Genomic DNA, 26,614 nt, shown 5'->3' with positions numbered 1-26,614 from the left:
ATACGTCGTTTGGAAAAACGTGCCAAAAATAATCCTGGAGCAGCTCTGCCACTGTAGTCTCCTTTGTGGTATGCAAGCACCGTGTCGGTCATTTCCGCAGCTGTGATCTGGCACATGCCGTACTGCTGTCAACAACGTCACTGCCCTGGCAGACCACACAACGTTCGGAGTAGTATGCGCAGAGGGACTGGGTGGACGAAGGTAGCGCTTGCGCAGCATATTATTAGGCTCAAGTCGTCCATCCGCACTACACAGATGGCTAAATCGTTGCATACTTTTTCGTATTCAGGCACCAAAACGAATCGGAACAAGCCATCACAACTGCTCGTTCTCTAATTTCAACGCTCTCCAGCGCACAAGCTGTGTGTTTCCGGATGTGGGTTCCTTCTTGAAAACCAATCAGAATGCCTTTTTTGTGACAACCCGTATATTTTACACGACAGATTAGGAACATGACAGCACAAATAGGCTATGATGATGTCAGAACGGTACATGATCTCCGATATTATGATTTGAAACCACCACGTGACGCAATAGGATTTCCTCAATATCCTGACATAGAACCAAAGGTGGTCTTTAATGATTCCTGAGGGTACTTCATCCGCTGGGTTCGTATGAGAAGTCACAGTTTGTGAGTTAGTGACTGCTGGAGAATCGTGGCACAAACAAGTGGCCAACAAACGGTAAGATAAAAACGTTCAGAGAGAAAAAAACGTCTGTGACCAGTGAAACAATTGTTACACATTTCTCGCCACGCGAAGTAGGACACTGTTCTGATGAAATACAGCACGTGAAGATGCACGCAGAAAGGGCAGTTCTTCGAGTCTAATACGTATTGTAGCAGTTTCTGCCGAGGCTCCCTTCCGTACATACCAGTCGAAATTACATTATCCGACGGCGCCGCAAACCATCGAACTTGCTTTTGGCACACTGCTCACAAATAATGGATGCTAGATGGTGGTCGCCATAGTTATATGTAACATAAATTTGACCTTCATTGCAATGAAGCTGTGGCGGCGTGGTTTCAGGACAACGAAAGCTGGAGCCGTAATATCCGTCCCACCAGTGCAACCCGCAACACACGGCTTTGAGACGTTGATGCAGACAAGAAAATTGTGGAGTACTGTACTACCCACTAAAGTGCATTTGCACTGGACTACGTTCATCCCATGCTGTGGTGACAAAGTGATTCATTTCCCACTAGTTGCCAGATACGGTACTCTTTTGTTTATTGGTTCAACACGCAAAACGCTGTAATGGCAGCAAATGATGGCATCTCGGCTCGTACAGTGTAAGATAAACCCAATTCAGAGAGATCCTATTGACTCACATGCTGCCATCGAGTCTTTGGACGAGACTAGCCACGATGACACCCGCTGTCTCACTTCCACTGTTTTCCTGTTTTTCTGTTCATCTGTTTTCCGTGTGTCTGTTATATACATGCCCACAGAAGGGAAGTGGAAGCTGGCAGCGAGTTTTTGGTTTAAATTCTTTTGACAAAAAGTAAAAATTCATCCAGATATTTCGAGGGGTTCAAAAATGGTTCAAATGGCTCTGAGCACTACGGGACTCAACATCTCAGGTGATCAGTCCCCTAGAACTTAGAACTACGTAAACTTAACTAACCTAAGGACATCACACACACCCATGCCCGAAGCAGGATTCGAACCTGCGACCGTAGCAGTCCCGCGGTTCCGGACTGCAGCGCCAGAACCGCTAGACCACCGCGGCCGGCATTTCGAGGGGATTATTAAAATTTTTGTTACTGAACAGCTAAAGCAGTCACCGAGTTGAGTTGCAGGTTGCCTATCTAACGGCTAATGGGAGGCAAAAAAAATTTGATTTGCAGTATTTCATACAATTATTGACAGAATTTAAAAATTTAAAATGCTGTCAGAATCTTCTCATTAAAGCGTACCATCGTATGTTAAAGATTTAACACAATACGTCAAGTATTAAAGTTAGGAACTGTCTTGAAGCAGTGTACCTCACAGCGCTCCAAATACTCCGAATATATTGGTTCAAATGGCTCTGAACACCATGGGACTTAACATCTGAGGTCATCAGTCCCCTAGAAGTTAGAACTACTTAAACCTAACTAAACTAAGGACATCACACACATCCATGTCCGAGGTAGGATTCGAACCTGCGACCGTAGCGGTCGCGCGGTTCCAGACTGAAGCGCCTAGAACCGCTCGGCCACACGGGCTAGCCCGACTATATTGATCCAGTACCGGAGAAGAAGAGAACTTAAAGACTTCCAACAAACTTTAAATATAATTTCAAACCTTTATGAACCTTTTTCTCGCTGTCATCCCCTACAAGATAATGAAAGGAAAAAGGTTTATAGCTTGCTGTATTTTTGCTGTTCATGCAGTAAAACTTCACTATCAGGCACTGCATTTTAATTTATTACTACTCTTGACCACTAATTCTGAGCCGTGTCGGATCGTTTCTCGAGCTGTTACATCGTCGCTTGCTGGCGCGATCCGTTTTCCTGTCGCACCGCCGGGTGGCGCTTCGGTCGTCTTGTATTTGGCTCTTTGGTTGGAGGCAGCTTCTTGACGGACGGTGGGGCAGGCAGAGTGAGCGTGCGATTACGGGGACTGATCGGTGGCCGCTCGTCCAACTGGGCGGCTACTTGTACGCAGTCGTGTCGGTATGGACTGTTGTGCTCTACGCTGTTGCGCCCTATTGACTATCCGGGATTGCAAGTGACCGTCTGCTGATGCGTTGATTTTGCCTGGCAACCGCTGTCATACCTTATTTTTGGGTAAGGTACTTCTGTTGTGGATTTTGGCCTCTGTGCTCCGGTGCTGGACTTGCTCCAGTCAGGCTGGTTTGCCCGCTGTTCTCCGTTACTCTATAGTCAAAAACGGTTCAAATGGCTCTGAGGACTATGGGACTTAACATCTATGGTCATCAGTCCCCTAGAACTTAGAACTACTTAAACCTAACTAACCTAAGGACATCACACAACACCCAGCCATCACGAGGCAGAGAAAATCCCTGACCCCGCCGGGAATCGAACCCGGGAACCCGGGCGTGGGAAGCGAGACTCCATAGTCAAGCTACTACATTTTCCCTCCCCTTCTCTGTGTAAACTCCGTTTATGCATAATATATTTGAGTGTATTAAAAATGTTTTCCTTTTATTGCATTTATTCAGCGTTTCGGTGATCTTGTCATTACTGCCTAGGTGCGAAATAATTTGGTTATAATATGTTCTAAGGCACATATTAATGACTACAAGGTCGAATATCGAACCTGACCTTTAAGGTGGCAAGTTCTTGTTTGCCCGACTTTTGTATGAATTCTGACATCAGGCATGGTCGTGACAAGCAAATGACAGCGTCCCGATGGATGCTGTCTCGTTTTCTGTGATCGCGTTGGAAGGTCTTGGTGAGATCCAGCACTTCTATTAAGAGAAGGAATTTATTGTTTTACTGTTGTTTAATAAGTCACTGCTGCAAAATACTAAGACGAATTCTTTAGGGACGAATGGAAAAAGTGGTAGAAGCCGGCGTCGGGGAAGGTCAGTTTGGATTCCGTAGAAATGCTGGAAGACGCGAGGCAATACTGACCTACGACATGGCTTCGAACATAGGTTAAGGAAAGGCAAACCTACGTTTCTGGCATTTTTTAGACTTAGAGAAATCATTTGGCAATGTTCACTGCAATACTTCCTTTCAAATTCTGAAGGTGGCAGGGGTAAAATACAGGGAGTGAAAGGCTTTTTACAAATTGTACAGTTACAAGAGTCGAGGGGCACGAAATGGAAGCAGTGATTGAGAAGGTACTGAGACAGGGTTGTAGCCTATCGCCGATGTTATTCAATCTGTATATTGACCAAGCAGTACAGGAAACAAAACAGAAAAATTTGGAGTGGAAATTAAAATCCATGTAGAAGAAGTAAAAACTTTGAGGTTTGCCGATGACATTGTAATTCTGTCAGATAGCAAAGGACGTGAAACAGAAGTTGAACGGAATGGATAGTGTCTTAAAAGAAGGATATAAGATGAACATCAACAAAAGCAAAAAGGGGATAATGGGATCAAGTCGAATTAAATCAGGTGATGCTGAGTGGTCTAGATTAGGAAATGACACTTAAAGTAGTAGATGAGTTTTTCTGTCTGGGAAGAAAAATAACTGATGATGGTCGAAGTCGACAGGGTATAAAATGTAGACTGGCTTTGGCAAGGAAAGCGTATCTGAAGAAGAGAAATTTGTTAACATCGAGTACAGATTTAAGTTCAGGAAGTCCTTTGTGAAAGTATTTGTATGTAGTGTAGCTATGTGTGGAAGTGAAGTATGGATGATAAATACCTTGGACAAGAAGAGGATAGAAGCTTTCGAAATGTGGTGCTACAGAAGAATGCTGAAGATTAGATGGGTAGATCACGTAACTAATGAGGAAGTACCGAATAGAATTGGGGAGAAGGGGACTTTGTGGCACAACTTGACTAGAAGAAGGGATGGGTTGGTAGGACACATTCTGAGGCATCAAAGGATCACCAATTTAGTACTGGAGGGAAGCATGGAGGGTAAAAATCGTAGAGGGAGACCAAGAGATGAGTACACTAAGCAGATTCAGAAGGATGTAGGTCGCTGTAGAGACTCGGAGATGAGGAGCTGTGCACAGGATAGAGTAGCATGGAGAGCTGCATCAAACCAGTCTCTGAACTGAAGACAACAACAAAAACAATAATAATAATAATAATAATAATAATAATAATAATAATAATAATGAACTGTTGCATATTTTGTTACTACTGTGATCTCGTGCAAATCTTACATATCCCTAAAGGGCTTACGAGCTGCATCTTTATGAACGGTAAATTTGTTATTTTAAAGAGGTATTCCTTGACCTAAAAAATTATTGTAGATTTGGTCTTTTTGGTTCGTCGTACTAAAATCTATTTGACGGTTACTATTTACTCATATGTTATTCATGTTTGTAAGTATATCTTATTAAATAAAGGATTACCAACTATTGTGAAGCAAGAAATGATCTTCCGTGAACTCAGGTTGCACCTTCCTCCCAACCTTTAAGTTGTTGCCGTATCCTGGGGCGTCCACTAAGATTTTAAATTCCATTTGCAACACATTTTGCATACAGTAGCATGTATCTGCAAAAGCATATCATTGAACAACTCACAATACAGGAGATATTACGTCATAAACATTCGAACAAAGCGCAAATTAGGCAGATTTTAGTAATTTTGGCTTGAATTTTTCATTAGTCTCTGAGTGAATAACCTGAAACTAATATAACCAACGTAATTACGATTTTGCGTTTTCATGAATTGAGATCTTAGATACTAAACGTCAAATATTTAACACGCTGACACACTTGTAAAGTAATCAGACGTCTGAGGCTGTTTTATACATTGTACTTCGATTGTTTAAGGAATTCTGGGTCGGGTTACTGGCAGATGATCTGCAGCACGTAAATGTTGGTAATGTATGTGCTCCTGTAACATGTAGAGACGATAGCAGTCTGAGCTCCTTTCTTGGATGGAGAACCGATGCGCATTTGATAGGAAGCTACTGTCTCGGTGGAGCGCTGATGAAGCCTGCGACGTCGACGGCGGTCAACGCAGAGCGTGACCGAACTGAGGGAAGCAGCTAAGTTTGACGAATTAGGCTGTGCTTGCAGGTGTGGGGAGCAGAGTGAGTCATGGAAGGGCCGTAAAGGGAGCCTCCGTCGGTAGCCGCCTTCCGGGTGGTTCACAAGTCGTGTATATAAAAAAACGTGTGTGATGTATATTGGGAAGTGTCAAGATACGTGTGTGTGTGTGTGTGTGTGTGTGTGTGTGTGTGTGTGCGTGTGTGTGTGTTTGAGTTTGTTTTAGGAGCCAGGTAGGGCTGCAGTCATCCTGGAGAAGAGTGGAATGGATGTTTCATTTGGAATCGAAGAGGTCTGGTTGAGAGGAAGGTGGGATGATGATGATAGGAGTGAGTCAGCTAAGAGTGTGTCAGAGTCCTCTAGAATGTGTGATATAGAGGGCGTGGATTACGATTTTGCGGGAGATGTAGGAGGTATTTCAGGCATGAGAAGAAGCAGTTACCTTTATCAGTTGCTACAGAACACGGGTCTATCCGTTTCGTCTTAGTTTATCGGTTATTCACAAGCCAAATCTGAGCGCACAAGAGAAGACGCCACAGAGATTACACGTAGCTTACATGTCTACAACCTTTATCACTGATCGCTGCTTCACTGCTGTACATGTCTTCCAAATATGGATCCTTTCGGGCTATTCTTTATAGGTTTCAACAATCTCACTATCTGTATACTTTTCTCTATAATGATTCGAATATTAAGAATCTGAAATCTAGTAACCTAAACTAGGATACAAATTTACCTTAAACCTTACTGTGATCGCCTGGTGCTGTTGAGTAATGACTATTTTGACACGATGCTGTAGTTTATCTCTGGTCCTTGAAGGTAAGCACGCTGTCCATAACATCGGATGAAATATTAATTGGCTAGTGTGGAGACTTATAGGATCTACTGCGGTTTAATTGTTTCTGAAGAGAAGATGATTAAACAGAAATGCAAATCCAGTAGGATGCAATCAGAACTGTGTTCTTCAGCCACCTGAAGCACAGCTGTGTGCAGACTGTGAACGCCTCGCCACAAGGCCGACGCTTTTCCAGCTAATTAATTATATGGTGAAAGTTGTTGATGACTTGTTGGACACAGCCACATTTATCTGCAGCTAGGAAAGTTGGCACGGGTGTCTGAGTACAGAGCACAGTCGGGCACCGTTGGGCAGTCAGTTATTGTAAGGAGAGCGACCAGCTTACCGACATACACTGAGAAGAGCCCAGTTTAAGCGTCCGCCACGTTAAATTTGCGTGATGTATTTTCCCGTTTTTCGCGTTCTTCTCAGTGGTATGAGTGTTACTGTTTTCTGAATGAACATAAAATGAATGTACTCTCCAAAGCCTGTGATTTGAGGCATAATCTGCTGGCGTGCCTTGGTGTGTCGGGTGAGGCGTGCCATTCGTATTGGTGCGTTACCCTATGAAAATTGACGTTACAGACGGTATAGTTTCGACTTCATGCGCTAGGAACGTTGCTGTCGTGTCACTTGACGAGGCGGTCCGCGAACGTAAGTCTGTGAATCAGGCCCACAAGTCGCCAAAGGTTTCCCACGCCTGACCTATAGCATCACTTGTTCCTTTATCCTTTCTGAACCCGAAATAGTCTTCATCAGTATTTTCCTCAACTTTGTTTTCAATTCTCCTAAGTATAAATAAGTCCGCCCCCGTAGCTGACTGTACAGTGTAGATGGCTACCAAGTGGACGACAACATTCAATTCTGGATACTGCCAAGGATTTTTCCTTCGTGAGAAGACTGGTACAGAGTGCACTCTACATCATGATACCAGATGAGGAGCTGCTTGATTGAGAAGTAGCTACTCCAAGTTGCTGTAAGTTGGCACCACGGCCGGGGCAGACGCATACAGAGCATTTTCCCACCATCTGCCTGACTCCGAAAGGCAGAGAACGTCAAGGTGCTGGTCTACATCCCTTGGCCCTTCAGGGCGTGGGCGAGCAGATTGGTTAATATGGCTCACGTTGCAGTCTATGTAATATGCCTGATAAAGCTGTCCTATAATTAATCGTGCATCTATAATTTTCGAGGTATTAAAGTCTATAACTACCGTCTGTGGACTAATTTGCTTTAAAATCAGGCATAACATTAGTACTGCTGTGATTATGCTAGAACTGGAGTTGGACTCTGCCAAAACTACGGTTCGGTAGAACTGCACATCATTCCGTGTCAGTCCACTGTGTATTTTGTACCCTTGTATAATATAAATTGCACTTTATAAATAATAAAAATTTGTTGGCTGTGTAACTCCTGCGTTTTTACGTAACCAGAGCAATTACTTTTGGTGCAAGTACAGCTTTCATGCACTAACATTATATACAGGGTGAGTCACCTAACATTACCGCTGGATATATTTCGTAAACCACATCAAATACTGACGAATCGATTCCACAGACCGGACGTGAGGAGAGGGGCTAGTGTAATTGGTTAATACAAACCATAAAAAATGCACGGAAGTATATTTTTTAACACAAACCTACATTTTTTAAATGGAACCCCGTTAGTTTTGTTAGCGCATCTGAACATATAAACAAATACATAATCAGTGCCGTTTGTTGCTTTGTAAAATGTTAATTACATCCGGAGATATTGTAACCTAACGTTGACGCTTGAGTACCACTCCTCCGCTGTTCGATCGTGTGTATCGGAGAGCACCGAATTACGTAGGGATCCAAAGGGAACGGTGATGGACCTTAGGTACAGAAGAGACTGGAACAGCACATTACGTCCACATGCTAACACCTTTTTATTGGTCTTTTTCACTGACGCACATGTACATTACCATGAGGGGTGAGGTACACGTACACACGTGGTTTCCGTTTTCAATTACGGAGTGGAATAGAGTGTGTCCCGACGTGTCAGGCCAATAGATGTTCAATGTGGTGGCCATCATTTGCTGCACACAATTGCAATCTCGGGCGTAATGAATGTCGTACACGCCGCAGTACATCTGGTGTAATGTCGCCGCAGGCTGCCACAATACGTTGTTTCATATCCTCTGGGGTTGTAGGCACATCACGGTACACATTCTCCTTTAACGTACCCCACAGAAAGAAGTCCAGAGGTGTAAGATCAGGAGAACGAGCTGGCCAATTTATGCGTCCTCCACGTCCTATGAAACGCCCGTCGAACATCCTGTCAAGGGTCAGCCTAGTGTTAATTGCGGAATGCGCAGGTGCACCATCATGCTGATACCACATACGTCGACGCGTTTCCAGTGGGACATTTTCGAGCAACGTTGGCAGATCATTCTGTAGAAACGCGATGTACGTTGCAGATGTTTGGCCCCTGCAATGAAGTGAGGACCAATGAGGCGGTCGCCAAAGATTCCGCACCATACATTTACAGTCCACGGTCGCTGTCGCTCTACCTGTCTGAGCCAGCGAGGATTGTCCACGGACCAGTAATGCATGTTCCGTAGATTCACTGCCCCGTGGTTTGTGAAACCCGCTTCATCGGTAAACAGGTAGAACTGCAACGCATTCTCTGTTAATGCACATTGACAGAATTGCACTCAATGATTAAAGTCATCACCATGTAATTGCTGATGTAGCGACACATGAAACGGGTGAAAGCGGTGACGATGCAGTATGCGCATGACACTACTTTGACTCAGTCCACCGGCTCTCGCAATGTCCCGTGTACTCATGTGTGGGTTCATGGCAACAGCAGCTAACACACCAACTGCACCCGCTTCACCTGTGACGGGCCTGTTACGGACCCGTTTGCGTGCTACGACCATACCTGTTGCATACAGTTGGCGGTAGATGTTTTGCAATGTGCGGCACGTTTGATGCTCTCTGTCCGGGTACCGTTCTGCATACACCCTGCAGGCTTCAGCTGTATTTCGTCGACACTCGCCATAGATGAGTATCATCTCCGCCTTTTCAGAGTTCGAATACACCATGGTCACAGTTCCTACAACACTACACTATCACAGACGTCTGGTAACACGGTGTACTACAGTTGGTCTGCGTGCGGAGACGAATGCAGAATAACAATAGCAGAAAGCGCTACATGCGGACACTGCGACAGCTAGACCAAACCACAACAGTGCACTACAGCCACACTCGTAAACACGGTCGTCATCGTAAACATGTCCCAGCAGATGCTGCTCGCCGACCGTGGTGCGTGTTTGTTACAACACGCAACTGAACGTCGGAGGTTTCAAGCGTCAACTTTAGGTTACAATATCTCCGGACGTAATTAACATTTTACAATGCAACAATCGGCACTGACGTAGGTTTGTGTTAAAAAACATACTTCCGTGCATTTTTGTATGGTTTGTATTAAACAATTACACTAGCCCCTCTCCTCACGTTCGGTCTGTGGAATCTGTTCGTCAGTATTTGATGTGGTTTACGAAATATATCCAGCGGTAAAGTTAGGTGACTCACCCGGTATATACAGGGTGTTACAAAAAGGTAGTGCCAAACTTTCGGGAAACATTCCTCACACACAAAGAAAGAAAATATGTTATGTGGACATGTGTCCGGAAACGCTTACTTTCCATGTTAGAGCTCATTTTATTACTTCTCTTCAAATCACATTAATCATGGAATGGAAACACACAGCTACAGAACGTACCAGCATGACTACAAACACCTTGTTACAGGAAATGCAGGAAATGTTCAAAATGTCCTCCGTTAGCGAGGATACATGCATCCACCCTCCGTCGCATGGAATCCCTGATGCGCTGATGCAGCCCTGGAGAATGGCGTATTGTATCACAGCCGTCCACAGTACGAGCATGAAGAGTCTCTACATTTGGTACCGGGGTTGCGTAGACAAGAGCTTTCAAATGCATCCATAAATGAAAGTCAAGAGGGTTGAGGTCAGGAGAGCGTGGAGGCCATGGAATTGGTCCGCCTCTACCAATCCATCGGTCACCGAATCTGTTGTTGAGAAGCGTACGAACACTTCGACTGAAATGTGCAGGAGCTCCATCGCGCATGAACCACATGTGTCGTACTTGTAAAGGCACATGTTCTAGCAACACAGGTAGAGTATCCCGTATGAAATCATGGCGGTGAATCGAGGAAGTACAGTACATACTGGTCCGCAGCTCGTGGTCGTGCGGTAGCGTTCTCGCTTCCCACGCCCGGGTTCCCGGGTTCGATTCCCGGCGGGGTCAGGGATTTTCTCTACCCCTTGATGACTGGGTGTTTTGTGATGTCCTTTGGTTAGTTAGGTTTAAGTAGTTCTAAGTTCTAGGGGACTGATGACCATAGATGTTAAGTCCCATAGTGCTCAGAGCCATTTTTTAGTACATACTTCAAAAATGGTTCAAATGGCTCTGAGCACTATGGTACTTAACTACTGTGGTCATCAGTCCCCTAGAACTTAGAACTACTTAAACCTAACTAATCTAAGGACATCACACATATCCATGTCCGAGGCAGGATTCGAACCTGCGACCGTAGCAGTCGCGCGGCTCCGGACAGCGCGCCTAGAACCGCTAGACCACCGCGGCCGGCTTAGTACATACTGACGAAACTAAAATGAGCTCTAACATGGAAATTAAGCGTTTCCGGACACATGCCTACATAACATCTTTTCTTTATTTGTGTGTGAGGAATGTTTCCTGAAATTTGGCCGTACCTTTTTTTGTACTCAATAAATGCGAAAGTTATTTATGAATAACAGAAACATGTTATATAGGTTAGACGACGTATTTAACAGATGTTTGATACATTTTTGTTTCGCTGCTTTTTTTATTTTACCTTTTTGTTGAGAAAATTGCGTTTTCTAGCGCTGTATGATAAGTCTATATTGTTTTCTTTTCGTACAACACCCCTGTTTCTTCTTACAAATCAATAATTTTTAAATAAAACCTGATTTTAACACTGTTTCAAATCTGTAACAAATACTGTTATTTAAGTAACAGACAGGAAGATAAATACATAGAACAAAAATGTAACACAGGTTACCCGGCTCTTTATACATCATTGCTCAGTTGATAGAGTTCACTTGTAGGACACTGACTGCATTTGTTGCGAAAGCGATCGTAATGAGGTAACGCCTGATAGCTATGCCGCACACCTAAAGTACAGGTAGCGCAGGTACGACCTTACCTGACCAAAGCTACTAGGATAACTGCTTGTAGTGTAGGCTTGCTTGTGATAGTCTACGGTAGCGTACGGTAGTTTGAAAACTCTAGCTGGAATCGCAGACCCGCAAATTGCAGGGAGGAGTGTTGTGGGCGCTGCTGGAGGCCAGTAAATCTGAGGCGAGTAGCGGCCGCGGCAGCCGTGCCAGGCGGGAGGCGCGGAGCGGCGTGTCGCCGCGGCGATTAATGAAGGAGATAAGCGGCCAGCCCGCCGCTCTGCGGCCCCGGCCGGCCGGGCTCTTGGCACGCGCCAGCAACCGCGTGTCGCGCTCAATGGCGCCAGCAGGCGCTTCCGAGACGCGCCGCGACGCCTGCGGTGACGAGAGCGCCAGCGCTGGCTGCCTGTCCCACCTGCACGGCTGCCACGGGCCGTCACCCCCAAGCACACGCCTCATTTCCCACCGTCCAGCGTCTCCACTGCGCCACTTCACGGCCCTTCCACACGGCTGCCCGTCCAGATGCCAGATGTAGTCAGCTAGAAATCGCTTCTCATTGAACACTGAGCCTGATTTCACACGCGAGGCACTGAGTTTCACTTTCGGCCAGTCAACTGAGCAGCTACATCTACATCTAGATTTATACTCCGCAAGCCACCCAACGGTGTGTGGCGGAGGGCACTTTACGTGCCACTGTCATTACCTCCCTTTTCTGTTCCAGTCGCGTATGATTCGCGGGAAGAACGACTATCTGAAAGCCTCCGTGCGCGCTCGAATCTCTCTAATTTTACATTCGTGATCTCCTCGGGAGGTATAAGTAGGGGGAACCAATATATTCGACACCTCATCCAGAAACGCACCCTCTCGAAACCTGGCGAGCAAGCTACACCGCGATGCAGAGCGCCTCTCTTGCAGAGTCTGCCACTTGAGTTTGCTAAACATCTCCGTAACACTATCACGGTTACCAAATAACCCTGTGACGAAACGCGTCGCTCTTCTTTGGATCTCCTCTATTTCCCGTGTCAACCCGACCTGGTACGGATCCCACACTGATGAGCAATACTCAAGTATAAGTCGAGCGAGTGTTTTGTAAGCCAGCTCCTTTGTTGATGGACTACATTTTCTAAGGACTCTCCCAATGAATCTCAACCTGGCACCCGCCTTATTAACAATTAATTTTATATGATCATTCCACTTCAAATCGTTCTGTACGCATACTCCCAGATATTTTGCAGAAGTAACTGCTACCAGTGTTTGTTTCGCTATCATATAATCATACAATAAAGGATCCTTCTTTCTATGTATTCGCAATACATTACATTTGTCTATGTTAAGGGTCAGTTTCCACTCCCTGCACCAAGTGCCTATCCGCTGCAGATCTTCCTGCATTTCGCTACAATTTTCTAATGCTGCAACTTCTCTGTACACTACAGCATCATCCGCAAAAAGCCGCATGGAACTTCCGACACTATCTGTATACTGTTCCTTTTTTTTTTCTTTTGGGTGAAAAGGGCAGGGGCGGGGGGGGGGGGGGGGGGCGTGAGATTGCATCCGGAACGGCGATACCACTTCTTTCGAAATGGTCGCTGTCAGCCTTACTCGTTACAGCCCTCGAAAGAGAGGAAAAGGCTCTAGATCGTACAACACATAATTTAACACATTTACACAAGGAGTTCTAAAACTACCTTAGGCTGCCGGAGACTATCATAAAAATAGATGGACTACGGTAGTTTTCTTAGTAGCCGTGATCAAGTAAAATCGGAACCACATTACTCAACCGTTCAAGGTGGTGTTTTCCAACAGTGTAACGCTCGCCCACATACCGCTGTAGTATCCCAACATGCTCTACAGAGCTGTGAGAAAATGAAACACCTACAGCCGTCCTTATGTCATTTATTGTGTAGCTACCTGCTTCGGCGCTTCAGTGCACCATGACAACTTAAGGACTGCTGTAGGCGTTTCATTTTATTATAATAGTGAATGGCCGTAGTCCCCCGGCCATCCTGGCACAAGGATGGACATACAAAAACTTGCTCTACAGAGTGTCAACATTTTCTCTTGGCCTGCTCGATCATCAGACCTGTTTCCAATCGATCACGTATAGGACATCATCGGGCGACACCTCCAGCGTCATCCATAAACAGCATTAATCGTCCCTGTATTGACCGACCAAGTGCTACAGCCATGGAACTCCATCCCGCAAACTGACATCCAGAACCTGTACAACACAAAACATGCATGTTTGCATGCTTGCATTATTGATGTACCAGTATTTCGCATTTGCAATGACTTATCTCGAGCTTACATCAACCCGTGATCTTGCAATTTTCATCACTTAATATTATCGAGAAAAGTGTATTCCTCGAATTGCATTGCTCTGCATTAATTATTGTTTGGTGCTGCGATTTTTTCCTGTTAGTTTAGTTGCATTCATCAGGTGTCGAGCACGGATATCGTTGTTCACTGGTTGTACCAACCAAACTACGAAAGTTAAACGTTGCACGCCGCCATAGCGATTGTTTCCCGAGGCCAAAACAGCAAAGTCTGTGCTACAATTTAAAGAACGGTAAAAGACACAGGGTACTTGTATAGCTCCATACTTCGTGAAAATCAGCACGTTTTCTTTCTATGCACTGTTTCTTTTGCATATGGTTGATCAGTTTTGTAGTTTATCATAGTTAATGCAGAATACTTTCTAAACAATTTCCAACTAATTTCTACAATTTAGGATATACTGATTGTTACAAAAAGATAATAAAAAAGGTGATTACGCCAGATTTTGTAAAATACTTCCTCAAATTTAGGTACCATTTATGCCTTCTCCAATAACACACACGTGAAGAAGACCAAATTTTTACCAAGTATGTATGATACGTTGCCTGGGATACTACTAGACCTATTTAATTCTGCGCACTAAGTGTATTAACTAGAAAACATTATTATATCTTTAATTTTAATTTTCAAATGTTTCTCCTAGTTAAAAATTTTATTCCTGTATAATCTAGTTGAACCTGCAATAAAGTTTAGGTCTATTAGATAGGTACATACAGTTACAAGTTATAGAAAAAAATTAGTTCATTGCTTTGTAAGCTTAAGGAGATGCGTGTACCTAAATTCTGAAAAGTTCAACTTGCCGGATATTGTCATATTAAGCCTGCCTTATAACATTACTAAAGCAGAACCTTCATCTGCTGAGTTTCATTTTCAACCTTCCTGTAGGCATTATTTTTAGTACTTATTACTGCATTGGTGAATATAAATTACTTATATTTATCATATATCCACATACTTCATATTTCCACAGAAATAATTATTAAATTTTTCTTTGTTTGAGATTACGAGGGACAAAATACATTTTGCGTAAAAGAATATATAATTGCTTGAAATAAATATCTGTCTACCAATATAATTCTGCATTTAATTCATAATTATGTGTACAATTCGGGGGGTTATTTTGATATAATTTCATAATCAGTTATTGATTATCGAAGGATCGTCGGTGATAATGGAAGTGGCAAAATGTAAACAATGATGTGGTGTAGACTGCCTGCCGTTATTAGTATTTATTGCACAAAAAATCTGTAGCACTAAGGCAATAATCTTTCAATATGGAGTGAACAAAACCCTTCACCAAAGCCTAAATAGGCAGGAGCATTTTACGAATGCTGGGAATCAGCAGTGTTAAAATATACAAAATGGTTCAAATGGCTCTAAGCACTATGGGACTTAACTTCTGAGGTCATCAGTCCCCTAGACTTAGAACTATTAAAACCTAACTAACCTACGGACATCACACACATCCATGCCCGAGGCAGGATTTGAACCTGCGACCGTAGCAGCAGTGCGGTTCCGGTCTGAAGCGCCTAGAACCGCTCGGTCACAGCGGCCGGCTTGAAATATACAACACATCCCAAACATAATCGCTGGAAGAAAATTTTTCCGGTTCTTATGCGAATACTGATTATCTTTCACAATTTAAATAATGGCGGCAAGGAAGTATTCATGACTGCGACTCTAAAATTCCGTATATAGTAATCGTTTTTTCATTCTGAACCGAATAAAGTATATATGAATGTAATCACGAAAGACTATAGAACTTAATAAGGCAATAAGAAAAAAATTTCGATTTTTTCATCATTCAGAAGTACCCTGTGCTCTTAAGGAAAATACCACAAGACAAAGTCCTCCTTATATAAGAAAAGGTCTTAACAGGCACTGCTCTATGCTGCGGAATAATATGTGTTGATCATAGTGGGAAAATAGGGCATTGCATGACGTATTTTTGCCCTGAATAGTGCTTCTTGCTGCCGAGAAGTAACTGCACCAGTTATAATATACTCTATCATTATTGTCAAGACGTTGTGGAGGAAATTATTCCGTTAATTTGTAGTAAAAACTTTGATTTTTCAGTTGTCTGATGTAAGGTTAGTCATGTATTTCATTCGTGTTAGTCACTTAAAAATAGAGTAATACTATTTTACAATATCAATGTTTAAACAACGTTTTTTTAGATTACAGATGTAGTTCCTTACTGTTTTTTTCGGCTTGAGGGTTTCATCAGCGAACCACTAATGTCGGCATGGTGTCTGATGGGAAAAGCGGCCAAAGAGATTACCCGAGTAAGATTTTGTCACTTCAATGTATTACGCAGAATGCTACAGATCAGACAGACGTCTAAGACCCTATTATACACAAATGTGTCATCTGTTCAAATGGTTCAAATGGCTCTGAGCACTATGCGACTTAACTTCTGAGGTCATCAGTCGCCTAGAACTTAAAACTAATTAAACCTAACTAACCTAAGAACATCACACACATCCATGCCCGAGGCAGGATTCGAACCTGCGACGGCAGCGGGCGCTCGGTTCCAGACTGTAGCGCCTAGAACCGCACGGCCACTCCGGCCGGCTGTCATCTGTCATTCTCTCTCTCCGAGACGATATTGAATTGATGAGTTCATATTCTTTTAAAGTGTCCATGTCCTATTTTATTGGCTTAACACAAAAATACGACCGAAAACGGTCCTTTGCACCAGATTCGTGGTGTTTCATATACTGAGGCGTCAAGACGCCTAAAAAATATATCCAGAAATCAGAACAGACATGAAATCCTGTCAAAATGGTGCTTCACACGTTACCCCACCGAGTACGGAGTAGTAGTCACAATGTAAGCCTTGAGAAAATGCATGTTCTTCAAATATATTGTTTTCTTCGTCATTTAAAAATATTCGGTGTGACACTTTATAACATATGAATTTAAATTGTGTAAGCGGTTATAAGTAACCCCGTTTTGATGAAAATTCAATTTCCTGTACCTTCTCCTATATATAATGACATGGTGGATAAAATTTCAGCCCTGTCCGTAGACGACGGAGTTGCGTACGGGGTATGGCATGAATAGAAATTTGTTACAGAATGCAAGGATGGGCGACAAGTACTAAAAATAAATTTATTTCAAATCGCGTCAATACCCCAGAGGAGCGTATATCTTTGTACGTCTAACTGGAAATAGTTACATGCTTCAAGCACGTTGGAGTGACCGCGTCAGTTTAATCACCGGGGGGGGGGGGGGGGGGGGTTAGTTTCGGTGAGCAAGTTTTTGATCTTTGTAGAGGAAATACAAATGTAAAGACCGCACTACGAGGAAAATTGGATCCACAGACAATGCATTTAACAGCATCCATATCGTAAAACTCTTCCTTTATGGTAGCCCCATAAACTACTCATTGGCTCAGGCACAGTTATCAGCACTCAGGCGCTTCGACGTTGTCATTTGCTTATGCTATTACAGTCGTGTATGTCCAGAGTTTATGTTCATTAGGGATCATATATCTAATGGATTAGGCCAGTAAAATGTAGCGTCGCCAGTTTGTTAGCCGCGTTGTTTTAGCTGCCCACACTACGATGATGTAATCGTAACGGTTTAGAAACAAATCACACAGACAGCTGTTAACAAGGAGCCTATAATCAAGACAGATCCGTTGATTGGGAGAGAGACACCGGTATTAGCAGTAACTGTATAACACTTTAAGTCGCTTTTTCATCTTCACATTACACTAAGACGTGAAAAAGTAAGAAAATTAGCACTGAGGTTTAGATGCATATAGTCATAGTGAGAAAATACGAACGCTGATCACTTTGAACAATCTTTTCAATTTTTTATTTTTCTAAAGAGAAGAAAGAACACCGTAAGAAGAACAATTCGAGCCCATGCGAACTGGTTATGGTGTATAGCGGATAAAGTTGTGAGCACTTACTTTACCCAGTTTTTATCTCTGCTGGTGTATGAGCCGAAATCCAGACACTAAATGCTATTCTTTTCGACTCGCTAGAACAATTAATGGAAAATGAAATGTTATTCGTATATCATAACCCCACTGTCTCTCGATTGGTCAAGCTTACAACCGCACATGAAAAGGTACTATGATTGCACAGTTTACGCATGAATAAATGACGTCTACTGAACTTAATTGTGTCAGTCATTAATATCAAAGATCAACAACAATAAATGAATGATCCGCAGTAATTGGAAAGGAAATCATGATAGGGATCTCAGTTAATCTTATAGTGTGTGAAGCTTTATAATTCTATGCTGTGGGGTCAATTGTCAAATCAATTTACAGCCATTAATTTTCTTTCGCGACATTGAAACTGCACTTCAGAATAGATTTTTCTTGCCGGGATTAACTTCATTTTCGGATTACACTATAGTCAGTACAAGTTGCATTTAAATGAACGTGATATTCTGCTGAGTTAACACGTAGCGTCATCCCAGCTGGACGTACCATACACGATTAGAGCGCTTCCCTCATCAGTGTATCTGCTTCAGATCGAAATAGCTAATCCTTTTATTTTTCATGTACTATTAGAAAACTTGCCTTATTTTTATAAACAAAATTTTGTTATTTCGAGTGTTCTGACTGGAGAAGAGATAGGAGGGCAACCTGTAGTAAATGTGCACCTGTTCCGTCAAATGCACAGTAAGCGCCTGGGTTTTCCGTGACAGTACTGGAAAATATGGTCTGGTTACTGTTCGGTCTTAATGCTAGAAGGCAGCGTATTTAAGAATCTTACTTGTTCAAACAAAGACAGAGTGGGAGTCATGTCCAATGACTAGTTTCGAGAGAAAACAACAAAAGACAACAACAGTGAGATGTCTTGAGCAGATGCTGAATACCAGTCAAATAATCAAATAAAACATTGTTTTCGGTTGGGAATGGTGTTTTTATCGTTGTCTGACATAGCTTTTGACCTGAAATACTCATACGAACGAACGGACGAGTTAATGCTCCGACGATACGATCATTATTCACGGGTACAGTGGAGATAGCTTGGCAGTTATGTTAAGTTATGTTATGAACTAATCTGGAACATCTGAGGAAAGTGTCAGCTGCTTAGCAGCCGCCCTCATTTTCTTGTGCCACTGTGAGATGGAAGCTTTAGTCTGAATCGATAAACAATCTTGGCCTCTTAATTGAAGACCGTCTAATCTTTGCCTATATCTTTTGGCGAGCAAAGCCGTCTTCCTAAACTTCTGATTTATCAGCGCAAACATCTGGTCAACGATTGAATTTCGCTCTCAGTCCAACCTGGCAGTTTTCCTAGCACCAAAAGTAATTCCCAAGACGACGACAGTAGAAGAATCAGAGCTCTTTTTCCCAGAAAGTTTGTCAGACCGCAGATTATACGATAGATCTCCTGCTTTATGATCATTTCTTTTATACCTTTCCATTGTAAGTACGTAGCAACAAATGTCAGACAGTGCCAGTGGAAGAAGATAAACACTATCAGCTTTTTTTTAAGTTATATTCATACATCGCTGAAATTTTCAAACCGTTTAAACCAGTTGCTACTTTTCGGACGTCTAACACCTTTACAACGTTCATGTGAAGGAAATCAGGTTCCGCTAATGCTATTATTCTGAAATAAAATATTTCTTTCAGGTAATTCATCAGGAGTAAGTCTGGATCAGGACCAGCGCCAGTCACGGCGATGTTTCTCTACTGCTCATAGGTTGGCAATACGTCAGTTTCGTGTAGCCACAAGCATGATGTTGTCACATAACCAATGACAGACGAGTAATGAGGCAATACATTTCTAGCGCCGAAATTTAAATCATTCGCTTCTTCGTCGTTGTCAAAATTTCTTACTGACAACATGACTTGTGCATGTGATGTGATTTATATGTATTTGACGATGCTGGTGCTGATTCCGCATTTAACAGTTGACTATGCCACTATGGCTGCAGTGCATTAGGACTTTGTTTTTATCAGACAGATCTGATGATGGTCATTAAATACCGAAACCGGTAATCTGATAAACAGAAAAGATTGTGACCATAGACGTAAATTAAAGGAAACTTATTACATATACGGGTCACTGCGTTTTTTTCGCGACGATGTCGCAGCTTGTGAAACACGGGATATTCTATCGGATGTCGTTTCAAAATGCACTGTATGTCTTCCAGGCACACTATACATCTAGATGACTACAAGCACGCACTGGCGACGGAGCGCACGCTACGTCAGTGTGACGTAGAGTACGCTGTGGTGGGACTGTAGAGAGAAGCGGTACTCACGGACGATATTGACGATCTGCTGGCCCGCTTCCGGCGGCGGACGGCCGGCCGTGGAGTTGGTGAAGGTGGTGCGGCAGATGCGCCACAGGCCGGAGTTGCTGCGCAGGAAGTAGCGCTTGGTCTCGTTGATGTAGATGCCGCCCTCCGGCGCGGCCACGTTGAACCAGTGGTCGGTGGAGATGGCGACGATCCACAGGAAGACGGAGGCGGCGACGAGCACGGTGCACAGCAGCAGGATGCGCCGCTCGCGGAGGTAGCGCGCCTCGGCCTTGGCGGCCACGGCGTCCGCCTCCGCCTCGCTGCCCCGTCCGTCGACGGCGGGGGCGGCGGCGGTGTTGGGGGCGGCGTCGGCGGCGTCGGCGGCGCCCGCGGCCTCGCCGTCCCCCAGGGGGCCGGAGGCGGCGCCGGGCGCGCCCCCGCGCCGGGAGCTCCTCAGCTTGCCCGAGGCGCGCCGGTCCATGTCGCCGCTACTGGCTGCGGCGGCAGCAACAGGTGGCGGCAGCGGCAGCGGCAGCGGCTATTGTCCCCCCACCACGGCACTCGCGAGTCACGCCGCGCGCTGCGCTCACAGCGGCCGACGGCACATCCCGCGCGCGACTGCGGCCACAATGCTGGCGCCTGCGACGGCCCGCCGAAATAAAGGCCTCCCCGGCCGCCTCCGCCTTCTCTTTCACTCATTAGCGCCAGAAATAACGCGCCGCCGCGACAGCTCGCTCGGCGGCGACATTTCGCCACAGCGGTCGCCGCAGCCGCGGCTTACCTGCTCCGCGACGGTGTCGGCCCCCCGCGGTCTCGACATCTCCGCTCGGAAATAAATGCGGGCGCCGCTATAACCCCGCGCAGACCGGAGACGGGTGGAGCAGCGCAGCGCCGCCGCTTTGGTACTGCGCCAAGCCGGGCGGCGCCGCACCGCGCCGCTCACCGCCCACTGCGCCGGCCGCACCGGCCGCGCTGTTTGTTTGCGCGACACCGGCCGCCGGGACTGCTGCGGGAAGCGTAGCCTGACGCGCCTGCCACATTAAATAACCTCCTCCCACCTTCGTCTCTTCCCCTCCCTTGCGTATTGCTCAGAGTGTAAGCGGCACACTCGATTCAACAACGAATTTTCACTCTTCAGCGGACTGCGCGCTGGATTCAAACGCCCTGGTAAATTAAAACCAGCTTGAGTTCTAAAACTACCATAGCCTACCGTAAGGCGCGATTCCGAACACGACCGCAGACCGCAGACTGCACCGACAGGCTGCAGGCGGCACCACTGGTTGCCATTGTTTGCAATGTGAGGCGTGCTGAACGCGGCGGCAGCGTCGTATACCTGCTTCGGCGGCAGACCGCACGTTTGCGCGACACCGGCCGCCGGGACTGCTGCGGGAAGCGTAGCCTGACGCGCCTGCCACATTAAATAACCTCCTCCCACCTTCGTCTCTTCCCCTCCCTTGCGTATTGCTCAGAGTGTAAGCGGCACACTCGATTCAACAACGAATTTTCACTCTTCAGCGGACTGCGCGCTGGATTCAAACGCCCTGGTAAATTAAAACCAGCTTGAGTTCTAAAACTACCATAGCCTACCGTAAGGCGCGATTCCGAACACGACCGCAGACCGCAGACTGCACCGACAGGCTGCAGGCGGCACCACTGGTTGCCATTGTTTGCAATGTGAGGCGTGCTGAACGCGGCGGCAGCGTCGTATACCTGCTTCGGCGGCAGACCGCACATCCGGTCAGGCACCAGTAGTGCCGCTGTCGACGATCCGCATAACGACCGGAGACTGCTTTTACTGGCCGAATATACCCACATTTGTGCCTGGCAAGCATTTTGGTGGAGGTATATTAAACTCCTTTGCGGCTATTTTCTTGCCCATAGCCGATTTCTGAAATATACCGTTATAAGACTCTTTTTCCGTAAGGGCCGACATCAACGAATTTACAATTTGCGTCCACAATAGCCAGCAGAACAATTGAAAAAATCTTTGTAATTAAAAAACAGAGATCCACTTTTCTCTGGTGCCCTTATGCTAACATGTTTTCCATCTTTAGCGCCTACACAATTAGGTATATTGCATTTAAGTCAAAATTCTTCTTCAATGCGTTTGAAATCTGATTCAGTAGAAGGTGGCATCAACATGGGCAGCAGCCTTATTCTTAATATCTTCAAAATATTTTTAACAACTCTTGATATGTAAGATGGTGATATACGATAGGCAAATGATAAAGACCGGTAACTTTCGCCTGTGGCCAAGAATCTGAAACAAACGAAAACATACAGCTAATATAATTTCCATTTACTGGTGAGGACTGTAAGAAGAAGTGTAAATTTTTAAGAGACGGTTACCAGAGGTTCAATAGGAAAAGCAAATTAGAAACGGGCTCTGCTGCTTCAAAAAATTCAAAAACAAAAAGTCACAAACAGCTATCGTTCCTTGACAGTGTTGCACAACATAGATCTGGAGGAACAAATATTACATTGACATCATCACAGACAACAATACAAGAACGCCAAGAAGACAGTGGAGATCGAATTCGTCAACTGGACCTTTCGGCATCACAGGAAGAAGATACGGCAGAAACACATACAATAGGAAATAGTGGTGAAACATCAGTGGTAACAAACGATGAACGTTATGTGCCAGCACGGAAAAGAAAACGCAGTAAAGTTCAAAAAAATTGTGCAAATGGCTCTGAGCACTATGGGACTTAACATCTATGGTCATCAGTCCCCTAGAACTTAGAACTACTTAAACCTAACTAACCTAAGGACATCACACACATCCATGCCCAAGGCAGGATTCGAACCTGCGACTGTAGCGGTCGTGCGGTTCCAGACTGTAGCGCCTTTAACCGCTCGGCCACTCTGGCCGGCTGAAAAGACGAAACAAGGTAGCTCCAAAGAACAACATCCTTAGAAAGTAAGCTGGCAGTAAGTGGGGCACCAAAGCGACTGTGCTTAGGACCATCGCTTTAGTACTTTGATTTTCCGCAGCTGAGTACGCGTGCCCTGTCTGATTTACATCGGCGCGTGCGAAGAAGGTCGACAAAAGCGTTAACGTAACCTGTAGGCTAGACGAAGGACGCATGAAGCCCACTCCACTGGAAAAGCTCTACCAAGTTTCATGTTGAGCAGTCCCAAGTCTCGTAGGATAGCTCACGAACAAAAAGAGCAGTTCAAAGAGACATTTGATGAGCGTCATCCACTATACGATAGCCTTTATGGATTAAAAAGACTAAACTCAATATATCGGCTCCTCAATTACACTTTGGACCAACCTCCTGTCGGCTACACTATTTCAAGACATCGACCAAGTGGTGGTGAATTAAACTACAGGTCATGAAAATGCTAAACCGTATCAGAGGTGCTGTAGCAAAAATAAAGAAAACAATATAGGTTGATTACATAGCGCTAGAAAACGCAACAAAAAACTAAATTAAAAAAAGCAAACAATAATATATCAAACATTTCTTCAGACTTCATCGAACGTATATAAAACGTGTTTCTGTTATTCATAAATAACTTTCGAATCACTCTTGCCTTTCATTGCGTTCAAAATACGTAACAACAATAATTATAGATACATATTTTTATGTTTGTGCATGTAAACTGTATTTGCATCAAAAGTAACAATTTTGGTGTCATAAAAGCGCAGAAGTTACACGATTTACTATTTTTATTAGTTATAAAATGCAACTTCTATTCTATAAGGATGTAAAATGCACAGTGGACTAACAATGAGTGACGTGCCGTTCTAATTATATGAAAAAATAAAACAGACAAGTCGCTGCTCGAGTTTCTCTTTTACACATTCATTTCTGTTTCTTTCCCTACCAATCCTGCCAATACTACCAATGATCCTACCATTTACTACGTCATTTACATAGTGTATAAAAACTTCCGAACCACAGTTTTGCAACAGCACAACTCTAAAACCAACGAAAAAATGCTTCTATCGGAGCACAAAAAAGGCGAATATGCACCTGTTTAAAAACTGGCTGGAAATTGGCGTACCAAATTTTTTTTCACAGATTCTTTCAAAATTTTTCCAAAAATTTCGGCAATCGAACATATTAACGCTCTTTTTAAGATGAAACTCACTTCTCACACCCACGAGTCCAGATAACTCGCTCACACTCACTAGTCCATCACTATAATTCGCTCATACCCATCCACTCCCATTTGCTCGTTCTCATTCGTTCATTCAGCCCAACACATTGTCATTGTCTCCCGTCTCACAGCGCAGTCTCCTTCATTCTGTCCTGCTACTACTACTGCTATTACTGTCTCCTCTCACTGTCGCTGTGTCCCTCTGGCTCTCTCTTACTGCTGCCATCTCATTCATTCCTTCCCATTGCTCCTCTTTCCACTATCTCTTCCTTCTTCGTTGTCATTGTCATAGACTCTGTCTCCCATTATCAGTGGCTCCCACCCACTTCATCTTCCTCTCTCCATTCCCCACCCTCCACCCCCCACTCCTTGCCAATGCCTCCTTCACTCCTTTCCTAGCACTGTTCTGTTACTGTCAACTATGTTCCGCTGCCTCCGTGTCCCTCTCACTCTCTCACACTGTCATTGTCTCCTTTGATCTTTCTATACCACAACCACAGTGTACTATCTTCCTGTATTTATTACTTTTCCGTCTCTTTCCCAGTGTCACTGTCTTCTGCTCTCTCAGCATAAAAAAGCTCGTGTATGTTCACATGCTTAAATATTGGAGAAAATTTTTAAAGGTGCAGAGAAAGGTAGAATGAGGCACCTCGTACTCCACTTTTCAATCAGAGTCGTTCAAATAAAGAGGAACACTTTATCAGTTTTTGTGCTCTGATAAAAGCATTTTTCTGTTGGTTCCCTTCTTTTCCTGTTTTTTCTTTTTTTTCTTCTGGATCCACCTGAAATCTTTTGTCTGTGAAACACCCTTTGAGACTCATGAAGAGCTGTTGACATTGCGCATTATGGCAGCCACTGATGCAATTTCCACTTTGACAGGAGTGTTTAAAAGAGTGCGATAGTCACTAAAGCGTCGTTGCACGGCATGCATTCAAGCAGGAGCGCGTAAGTTCGAGCACCTTTTGTAACTGTTTTCAAATATAGGTAATAAAACTCCACCCCGACTTCTCATTTATCTTGATGCCACAAATACATTGAAGACGTTGCCCTGCAGACCTGCTACCAAAACTGCACGGATGGCATGTTGTGTGCCTACCTTCTAGGCGGCGGGCGACGCTATTCAACGAAGCCTAGAGTCGTACGGTACGGGATGCGGACATGGGTTGCATATGTAATATGTCTATAATGACCCACTCTCCAGCCCTCTCATTTTCTACGTTCATTTCAGATACACCCTGTGTATCAGTAACAGAAACGCCCAGCTGCTGTCAAAGCAGAAAATGAAACGTCAGTGTTAAATAATTTCTTACGTTTTTGTGAGCATTTGTCCCTGCAAACAAAGTGTTTTTCTGCGAACCTGTATTTGGATTGCACTCTAGTACCTAGCATGTTGATGATGTTTTTTTTTTTTTAAATACTTAATATTTCTTCCGAAATCACCTGTTTCTCATCCTAAGTTCCACGTCCATTACCAACGTCCACTTCAATATACGCCTCGAACGTGGATGGTCCTGGTGAAGTTTTATAAAGTTTCGTTCCGGAAATGGTAGTTCCAAAACCGCACTCTGTCTACATCCATACTCCGCAAGCCACCTTACGGTGAATTGCAGAGGGTACGTGTGGTAACACTATCATTTCGTCCTTCCCTGTTCCATTCGAGAATGGCGCGTAGCAAGAATGACTGTTGGTAAACTTGTGTATGAGCTGTAATTCCTCTGATTTTCTCTTTCTGGCCAATACACGAGGAATATGTGGGAGGAAGTAATATGTTCGACCTCCCCGAAACGTAATCTCTCGCAATTTCAGTAGTAACTATATCCTGCGCATAAGATAGAAATGGAGTCCGTGGATTCCCTTTAAAGTGACATCTATAACACCTTGACATCACAACGGAATGAATTTTGTTTTTTCCCTCGAAACAACAGCTTCATCGCTACACACTGTATTGTTTTGATTTTAGATGCTTGTTTGTTTCTTTTCGACTAGTTTTGAAGCTGCAAACCCAGAATTAGTGGCAAATAAAGAAATATGATTAAATGAAATTATAAGAATAAAGTGCGCATGTAATGCTACTATTTCCGGAAATAAGATAAACACGGCGTCTTCGTTATATCCAGGTGCAGAAGTTGTCTCTTTAAGACGAAAGTACAGCTTCTAATCCCAACTCGCTCATGGAACATATATGATTGTGGGTAATACACGTAATACGTAGTTAATGTATGAGTCATGAAGATAAAGATGAACCAATTGAGTAGCCGAATGCGAAATTTAAACTAA

General features: G+C 44.2%; 1 protein-coding gene across 1 annotated transcript in view; it reads right to left on the bottom strand.

The window, feature by feature from the left end:
• The window catches only part of LOC126162127 (uncharacterized), a 306,222-nt gene extending 285,108 nt beyond the window's left edge, over window positions 1-21,114 (bottom strand). The window contains exon 1 of the mRNA XM_049918416.1: window positions 20,246-21,114. Within this exon, the coding sequence (XP_049774373.1) occupies window positions 20,246-20,705 (460 nt within the window). The 5' untranslated portion in view covers window positions 20,706-21,114. The remainder of the gene's footprint in view (window positions 1-20,245) is intronic.
• Between the last annotated feature and the right edge of the window lie 5,500 nt (window positions 21,115-26,614).

This window comes from Schistocerca cancellata, chromosome 2 (genome assembly GCF_023864275.1).
Source record: "Schistocerca cancellata isolate TAMUIC-IGC-003103 chromosome 2, iqSchCanc2.1, whole genome shotgun sequence".
NCBI classification, from domain to species: domain Eukaryota; kingdom Metazoa; phylum Arthropoda; class Insecta; order Orthoptera; family Acrididae; genus Schistocerca; species Schistocerca cancellata.
The sequence above is the reverse complement of the archived record's forward strand: the minus strand, read 5'-3'. Positions and strand labels throughout refer to the sequence as shown.